The sequence below is a fragment of the Pavona decussata genome, unplaced genomic scaffold (genome assembly GCF_977016875.1).
Source record: "Pavona decussata unplaced genomic scaffold, jaPavDecu1.1 SCAFFOLD_30, whole genome shotgun sequence".
In the NCBI taxonomy this organism is placed as follows: Eukaryota; Metazoa; Cnidaria; class Anthozoa; order Scleractinia; family Agariciidae; genus Pavona; species Pavona decussata.
Window position 1 is genome coordinate 208,204 of NW_028145453.1, and position 9,348 is coordinate 217,551.

The window sequence follows — 9,348 nt, forward strand, 5'->3', positions numbered from 1 at the left end:
CTACTTTGAAGCTCTCTGGTATCCCCACCTTTACTTTTATCGTAAGTCTAACACATAGAACGTATAACATATAGATCAATCTACAATATAGCAAAAAAATTTTGGCGATCAGAGTAAATGTCACGTGGTTATAGTGCCACGCCCCTTTGAGGTCTGAGTTGAAATTCTGCTGTTGCCGACTTTTTTTCGTGTGAATCTCTCGGCTACACATAGTGCGCATTAGTGCCTTGCGCTGAACAAAGTTTCAACAAAATCGCAAAGACCCAATTCGAGAAATTTAGCGCTCTCCAAATTTAGGTCATAATTTATGTAAAAATGATAAGCAAACTTTAAACGATTATATCTAATAAACTATGAGATTTATTCCTTTATTTTGGGGATCTTTATAACAGGTGGACCCTTGCACGTCAGCAGAAAGCTTTAGGGTCTTGTAAATGCGCCCGATTTCGAGCAATGCAAACATATACAAATTATAGTTTTAGCTATTTGTTGACGCTTGTCAACGTTTCAGAGTCCTCCTCACAAAAAAAGCATTTTCTTAAAAATTCGTAGTTTTTTTTCCTTCAAATTTTTTTAGGGCTACAATTGATTAACTAACTACCAGGATTCCGAATTTCATGGTCATTGAAAAACTGTGACATTATCTTCTATAAGCCCAAACTTGAGTAACATTGAAGATTTTTAGCGTTTTGGCTGAGATTGTGCTTTGGGAGTTTTCTATTGTTTCGAGTCTGTCATGATACAGCATTCTTGTTCAGCACGCGTGCAATGACCACGCTTGTCTGACTTCCGAATGCACTCATTGGACATTGAACGCGTGCTTAACAAGAATGCTGTATCATGACAGACTCGAAACAATAGAAAACTCCCAAAGCACAATCTCAGCCAAAACGCTAAAAAAATCTTCAATGTTCACTCAAGTTTGGGCTTATAGAAGATAATGTCACAGTTTTTCAGTGACCATGGAATTCGGAATCCAGGTAGTTAGTCAATCAATTGTGGCCCTGAAAAAATTTGAAAGAAAAAAAACTACGAATTTTTAAGAAAATGCTTTTTTTGTGAGAAGGACTCTGAAACGCTGACAAGCGTCAACAAGTAGCTAAAACTATAATTTCTATATGTTTGCATTGCTCGAAATCGCACACATTTACAAGGCCCTAAAGCTTTTTGCTGATTTGCAAGGACCCATCTGTTATAAAGATCCCCAAAATAAAGGAATAAATCTCATAGTTTATTAGATATAATCGTGTAAAGTTTGCTTACCAGTTTTACATAAATTATGACCTAAATTTGGAAAGCGCTAAATTTCTCGAATTGGGTCTTTGCGATTTTATTGAAACTTTGTTCAGCGCAAGGTACTAATGCGCACTATGTGTAGCCGAGAGATTCTCACGAAAAAAAGCCGGCAGCAGCAGAATTTCGACTCAGACCTAAAAGGGGCGTGGCACTATAACCACGTGACATTTACCCCGATCGCCGAAATTTTTTTGCTATATTGTAGATTGATCTATATGTTATCCATTCTGTGTGTTAAACATACGATAAAAGCAAAGGTGGGGATACCAGAGAGCTTCAAAGTAGGGTGGTACCGCCAAAAAATAACTGGGTCGAGTCACCTTAAGTTGCGTATTAACTGCAAGGATATTTGGAAAAATTTCCGCACAGCCCCATACAATAATTATGCATGCTGATGTATTAATTATGTATGCGCTTCATTGTTTTTAAAGACAATGACCTTTATTGCCCCCGCAGGCCCGAGGAGGCCATCATTGAAGGTTGTGCGTATATATACAGAATGTACTTACAGTCAGAATATACAGTTTGTATACCAGATAAAATCTCGATTTGCTCAAACAGGGGCGGCATGGAATCGTTGGGTAATGATGACGTTTCATTTCAGAACACCCGCAAGTATTTAGAGGGTAATGATTGTGACGTCACAATGACATGGTGTAGCAGTAAATGAAAAATCCCTACGCGTGTTTTGGCTTCTGTCACACGTCAAGCGACTTCAAGCTACTTACGTTACCTTCGTCTTTCACAGGGCTTTCAAACAGTTTACGTTTACTTGGCTTGTGCTAAGTAACATTACTAATACGACGAGAAAAACTTTGTGCTGGTATGTGGATCATTGCTCAAAGTGGTATCGCCGCATCCTTTGATGCACAATAATCTGAGTAGTCCAGATCAATGACCACAGATCCTCAACCGCATCATCTAAAAAAAACCCTAATCACTTTTAAACAACTACTTTACAACAATGCGAAAACCATTAAGACAACTCTTTCGCACAGTTTTCTAACGTTTTCAAGCTTTTTCACAGCGGGGGCAGCTATAGTGTCAACTATTACTAGTTATGTATGCGCTTCATTGTTTTTAAAGACAATGACCTTTATTGCCCCGCAGACCCGAGGAGGCCATCATTGAAGGTTGCGCGTATATATACAGAATGTGCTTACAGTCAGGATATACAGTTTGTATACTAGATAAAATCTCGATTTGCTCAAACAGGGGCCGCATGGAATCGTTGGGTAATGATGACGTTTCATCACTGAACGCCCGCATGGAATTGCTGGGTAATGATGACGTTTCATTACAGAACGCCCGTAAGTATTTAGTGGGTAATGATTGTGACGTCACAATAACAGGCAGTAGCAGTAAATGAAAAATCCCTACGCGTGCAGAGAGGTGGCTGATCATGTCTTTTGCTAACAAAAGATATCAAGTTTTTTCCGTAGAATCCGTCCAGCTAAAAGTTGTCCTACTTTACAACAATGCAAAAACCATTGAGACAACTCTTTCGCACAGTTTTCCAACTTTTTAAAGCTTTTTCACAGCGGGGAGCAGCTGTAGTGTCAACTATAACTAGTAACATAGCTAGTAAATTCGTGCAATCAAATTTAATTGCGCGAGCGTGCTTCATATCCCTATTGTGCACACCGATCACGTCAGCAAACAAATGCCTCGAGAACTCGGTGAGTGACTTTCTCCATTTTGCATTCAAAAACGGGAGAAATCTTCAGCAAAACGTTTAACTACAGATGGTAACAAGGAAACCAGCTGATGAGAAAGCTCTTCCCACTTTTTCTTTGGGATTGTTTTTAACTCCCGATAAAAACCTAAAGGAAAGGAAAAAAGAGAACAAGGCCCGTGACATCGTGTTTCGCAAAACTATTAATTTTCAGGCGCCAATTTCGCCTTCTCAGAGGGAAAAGACACCTTTTTGAAACGATAAACTGAAAGAAAAACTGCTAAGGAATACTCGATAGTTTCAAAAGCGGAAATCCGATAATTAACGGCGAAGAAATTGTGCTTCAAGGACATATTGTTGTTTTATCCAGCCGATGATCAGCAAGCGGACATTTCAGATCATTATTTACTGATTGTAAGCCACGAACTTTCTTGGTAATGTTCGAGTACTTGTGGGAATTCAATTCACAAGAAATTACAGGTTTGATTGTGAATTTGTACTTAAATACTTTTCTAATTGACCGCTTCTTCGTATTCTTAACAGTTTTTTTGCGAAATTTTTGAAAACCTTGCATACGGTTCGAGAAATTCACTTCAAAATGGACTTGCAGTTCCTTCAAATCACTTGCGCGTTTATCGTCTCGGATTAAAAATTGTACGCCTTTGCTTCTTAGAGCAATAACTTAACTGAATAAATTTTTTCTTTTAGGAAAGCTTAAGTTGTCCGTTTTCTTTCTATTTTCATTCATGAGACGTGACAACTGCGTAAATCTTGCGTAAACAAACCGACATGTCCTCGCAAGCGGAAAGAATTCTCCCATGTAACGCGAGGATCAAATTTTCAAGTTTGTTTTTTGGATAGGGGTAGGTTTTTTGAACGAACACTTTTGATTTTTGAGCCAATTTATCAAGTAAAAGTGGAATTGGGTCTGTAGCGGTAAATTCAACTTTTCTAATTTTTAGGAAAAGGAAAGAGAGGTGGAACTTTTAATTGCGATTTTGGAAAATAGTTCACCAAAGGGAACATTTAGGTGAAATAAAATGAAATCTGAAATTTCCTCTCTGACGTGGAATTTTTGATATTTACGGTCAGTAGCTCTAAATATTTTGGCGAATTCTCAGCTATCATTTAACACCAGGCAGGCCCTGTTTCCAAGCTGATTCTACGTAATGCTCATGGCAATTTAAAGCCAATTTTATTGCTAATGAGATGCAGGCTATATCTTAGGATCATAACTCAATCACGACCACCTGCATTTGAATTCGCAAGCCGTGTGCGGGCTTTAATAATTTCTATACATTTAGCCAATCCCAAGAGCGGAGTTCCGCAATTAATGTATTGGTTCTGTAATTTATAGCATGCAAATTAATATCTTAGTGAATTTCAGTATTAAGCCTCTTTTCTGGCTTTGAATTTTTTCAATTGATTAATGATGGTCACCAGCTAGTTTAGCTTTGTTTCAATTGACTGTTTTAGCTGAGAATCAAATTTTCCTAAATGAAGCAAAATGGGACGAGACCAGCAAAGTTTTGTCAAGAAAATCACATGAATTCTCTTTGGAGAATAACCAGTCCTTTTCTTCCATTGTTGATTGTTTCGTTCGTTTTTCAACGTTAAGTGGGCGAAAAGTTTCACTTCAAGAGGAATAATCCAACGTTTCGTCGCGTCGGATCGGCTGGTATCTGCCAGAAAGGAAAGTGACATAACGCTTTCTCCTTTATCAGTTTTCCAAAAATATGTTGACTGCTGTAAGCAGTTCATTCAAGCCCCTGTGTAACGATCGCCGTTAATCTCGAGCTGCGACATACGATGTTTGGGAAGTTAGGGTCTACGTACCACAATGAAGTCCGTACCTATCCAGTTTATGTCCATCCATTCGTTCAGTCATTATGCCATGCATTGTCAAAATCATCGACTTCTAGTCATCTGGATTTCATTTGTTCTTGTTTCATTTTCCTCAGATATCTATACCAGGTAAGAGCAGGGGACCACACCTTAAAAAGGACTGAGATATCGGAACAGGAATATATTCCAGAGAGGATCTATCTTCATCCAAACCACAACCATCATTTACTCGAGAATGAAATAGCTCCCATTAAGCTCATACAGCCAGTGGAACTTGGCCCGTTTGTACGAAGCGTATGCTTACCAAAAAAAGAAGAAGGCGATTTGGCAATACCTGGAAAATACGGCTTTGTAGCTGGGTGGGGAGCAACAAAACCTTTGAAAACAGTACAAACATTACCAAATGCTGATCGGTTTTCCACGGTCCTGAAGCACTCCGCTTTTACTATTCAAAGCAACCCACTCTGTTCAAACAGAACACGGTTTCCTGTCAACTCCACATCTTTCTGTGCCGGAAATGGAAAAGGAGGAAATGACACCTGTTTTGGGGACAGTGGAGGAGCTTTTGTCCGCGAAGGGAAAAGAGAAGATGGCTACCGATGGGTTGCTACTGGTTTGGTCAGCTGGAGAGAGGGGTGCGCACAAAGAAATAAATTTGCATACTACACAAGGTTGTATCCATTTATTGATTGGATCAAAAATACAATGGATGAAAACTGACACCCAGAAGACGGAACATGATCAATGGAACCAATTTAATTGTGTGTCGTCAATGATGCCACTCTCTCAAACAAAAGTTGATTGACTCAGTTAATAATACAGTAGACTTCTAAATTGTCAAAGAAAAGAATGAATAGGTTAAAAATTAATTTCTATCTTTAAGAAAGCGTGAGTTATTTTTATTCTCTTGTTTTTATTTCGCGTTAATAAAATATAGGTGCATGTTGCCACGAGGTAATTTGATTGCTGTAAAGTTAAAAATAAAGAAGAAAAAATAGACCTAGCCTTCTGTATAAATGACGGCCGATTTATTGATCTTTTCTATATTTAACAATTATCCCATGAGACCGCGTTGGATATGAAGTTATAACTAACGCGCGAGTTGGTTATGATCATTTCATATCCAACAAGGTCGAATGGAATAATTGTTTTAGTATATTCTCAAATCGGGTTTTTGCCGCCGATTTTTATTTCAACAATTTTACAAAGCGGTCAAAAGAGCAAACAATTTCCGGTCACATGCGCGCCGTGATCACCTGATTATTACATCACTGGATGAGCTGAATGAAATTTGACAGCTACACAAACGACAAACTGTGGTCAACTGTTAACGAAAATCAACCTTGAAATATTCAACCGTTCCCTTGAAATGCAAGGAAAAAAGACGGCTTCGGAAGCTTTCAAGTGGTTAAATAGTGTTCAAAGTTCAGGAAGATTTTCCTGATTCTCTGCCTCCGTAATAGTTGTGAACTTGGACATTGCAGTTGAAGAAAACCTGCGGAAAGCTTCTTCGCTCGCTTTGCCAAACCTCGGTATTTACGAACTGATTTTGGACTAAAACTGTCCCTTCACTTTGAGGTTGCCGTTCTTGCTGGCCATGGCATTCGTTTTCTTTCTCAGCTGCAGAGAAACCAGTGCATGGGGAAGCTTCAGAGGCTCCGGCTGAGACAAAATCACTGAGAACGTGTGACATCTTCTTCTGCTGTTCTATGGATGGGCGATCATTGTACGATTCGACCACCTGGTCTGATCTGTGTCCCGTAACAGATTTTATTTGTCTGGTTTCACAGTTGTGGTCAGACAGAACTGTAACTGCTGTCGCCCTGAGGCAGTGGTTGGTTAGATGGGGCTCAATGCCAGCTCGCCTGCTCATATTTTTCAACATGCTGTCCAGCGTGTTCGAGCCAACCGGCGAGTTGCAATACCAGATTTTGTCATCTGCTGGACTGAATTTCTGACTTTGGCCGTCTCTTGGTTTTTGGAAAAGAGCGTCGGAACTCGGGTTCAGGTGATCTAGGTAGTTCTTGATTGTTTTCACTGGGCACCTCTGAGAACCAGCAACGGCAAAGATCTTCGCGTCGGATTCGTGCTCAGAGTCTCCAAGGCCGCCTTGATGATTTTTTGTGCTGAGCAGTGAACCAGGCTGTCGTCTGTTTAACTCAAAATACTCGACACCTTGTGGCGTTGTTCTTAGGGAGAGCATTCCAGGGTTCAACTGCCGCTGATTTTCTCTTCCTCGTCGTCCAAAGAAAAGAGTAAAACCATGCCGTTCTCTGCAGTTGGGCTGGATGGTGGCCTTGGCAGGTTGGTATATATAAACTCCACGACAACGGTAAAAAAAAAATACCTTACTAAAATGACCTTTCTTTATTTTCTAATGACCCCATGCCTTTTTAATGAATCGAAAATCACTATAGCAATAAACGTAACTTGATCAGTTGTGAAAAGAAAGTTCTTAAGAGCAAGGATCTTAGCACATCTTTTGCTTGCTTAACAAGAACAAGACAGAAAAATCATGCATGTGTTCTTAGCTTTTTTAAAAATACTTAGTGCGAAAATACTATGAGGGGGCTTTAACAGGATTAATGTTATTATACAGATAGATATTGACTTGTAATATATAGTACGAATCGTGTGCTCATCAGGTCACTTAAAACATGCAACAATGTTTTCATCGGTAAGGACTCCCTTATCTCGAACTCGGTTATCTCGGAATAACTGCTAACTTGAAAAATTGGCTGCTAAAGACGGCTGTCTCGAACTGTTGAAAAGGTGCTAATTCACTGCTCACATAAACAGTTGATCTGCACCAAACAAACTTTCCTCGTTTTACAAAATGAACTTGGGTTTTGTTACAGAAACTTGTTGCGATCTTTACGCTGCAACTTAACACTGAATTTCAACGGAGAACTTACCCATTCATATGTAATTTACTTTTACTTAATTCCCCGTTTCTTTTGGCCCCCGCTATCTTGAACAATTGTTTTGTTATGTTGGGAGTTCAAGGGGGTATGTAGATTTGTTCTCCTCAACCATAATGCCGATGCGTTGGACTGTATGAACTGAGCAACCATGAATGAATATTTAGTAGCTGTTGTTTTACTCTCCTAATGCCATGAAAATTGACTTCTTCATTCACGCTTTTTCATCTTCCAGGTGAACTTCTGTTGCGATGTGCTGGTGCGTTGATCTCTCGTCGATGGGTTCTGACTGTAGCACAATGTTTTCACCAATGGAGTTCAATATTTAAAGAGTATCGTTATGGTAACCAAGTGTAAGTGCTATTAATTAATTAATTAATTAATTGATTAACTTATTTATGTATTTATTTATTTATCATAATTTGCAAAAAGGTTTGTCGTGGTTAATTTACATTCCAGGCGCCAATGAACTTTCGAAGGACAGCATTTTGTGGTGGTGCAGTGGTTTTCGAAGCTTAATTTACGTTATGGAAAACTTTAAGCAGGTTGCAAAATAATTGTTTTTTGATAGCGTCCAAAAAGTTGAACATGGTAAGCACGTAAGAGCAGTGAACCAGGCTGTCGTCTGTTTAACTCAAAATACTCGACACCTTGTGGCGTTGTTCTTAGGGAGAGCATTCCAGGGTTCAACTGCCGCTGATTTTCTCTTCCTCGTCGTCCGAAGAAAAGGGTAAAACCATGCCGTTCTCTGCAGTTGGGCTGGATTTTGACTGTCGGCCGGCCCAAGTTCGCCGCTTTCAAAGAGCCTCTGGATTTGATCTTTTGACACTGCTTTCTTGTGGACAATTCCAGCTATTTTACCCGTCTTTCTGAGATACTTTACAAAGGCATCCAAAATTTTATTGGCTTCGGTAAACACAGCGTCGGAGATGATAGAAAAAGGCTTGTTGTTTGGTGGCGAGCGAAGAAAGCGATCTATGGCGGCTTGAATGGACTTCATGGATGTGTTTTTGTAATACGTGTCGTCTTTCTTCCTTGCGGAGGTGTAGAAACATTTAAGGCATTCATTTAGCTCCTCTTTGGACATGTCTTCAATTCGTTTCGAAAATTAAGTGGCAACAGGACTTGACAGTCATTCTGTAAATAACAAGGTGAGAATTTTTGTCGTTGTTACGCAGTTATAAAATTATCAAAATATCGACAATTAACGTAACAGTTGTTGCTAGTTTTTGAGTAAAACGCCCAGATACGTACCATTAAATATGTTCATGCCGAACTTTGTGGCTTTCTTCGTTTTTTCTGGAACAGCATTGTCTAGTATCTCTTGGAGTTTAGTAGGAGACAGCTCCTGAAACCTGCCAGTATCGGTCATTATGGAGAGCTGAAGTTAAAAACTTCGTGCGGAAAAGTTTTAAACTTGGAGCACTATTTTCCATATTAGGTAAAACTCCGACTAATGGCTCATAGTCGGAGTTTTTGAGCCAATTAGAGTGCTTGAAATGCAATAGTCGGAGCTGAGAATATATTAAATATTAATTAGTCCTACTAACCACATTTTACAGTAAAAATTCCATTGAATTTTACACATTCTAACGCTGCTAGTAAGTGAGG

At 39.3% G+C, this 9,348-nt stretch overlaps 2 protein-coding genes across 3 annotated transcripts in view; one reads left to right on the forward strand and one right to left on the reverse strand.

Moving 5' to 3' along the window:
- The window catches only part of LOC146484748 (uncharacterized), a 198,647-nt gene extending 192,832 nt beyond the window's left edge, over window positions 1–5,815 (forward strand). The window contains exon 13 of one of the 2 annotated variants that reach the window (XR_014863547.1): window positions 5,754–5,815. Coding sequence is in view for 1 of the 2 variants with exons in the window: in XM_085104406.1 (XP_084960532.1) it covers window positions 4,933–5,536 (604 nt within the window). In the remaining variant the exon portion in view is untranslated. Of the gene's footprint in view, window positions 1–4,932 lie in introns of both variants that reach the window. The other variant, XM_085104406.1, reaches the window with a different exon arrangement.
- Window positions 5,816–5,865: 50 nt separating this feature from the next.
- LOC146484753 (zinc finger MYM-type protein 2-like) lies at window positions 5,866–8,824 on the reverse strand. Its single transcript, XM_085104410.1, has 2 exons — window positions 8,467–8,824; window positions 5,866–7,075 (listed from the first exon to the last, which is right to left on the reverse strand). The coding sequence occupies exons 1-2, from the start codon at window positions 8,822–8,824 to the stop codon at window positions 6,243–6,245; spliced, it is 1,191 nt and encodes a 396-aa protein (XP_084960536.1). The 3' UTR covers window positions 5,866–6,242.
- Between the last annotated feature and the right edge of the window lie 524 nt (window positions 8,825–9,348).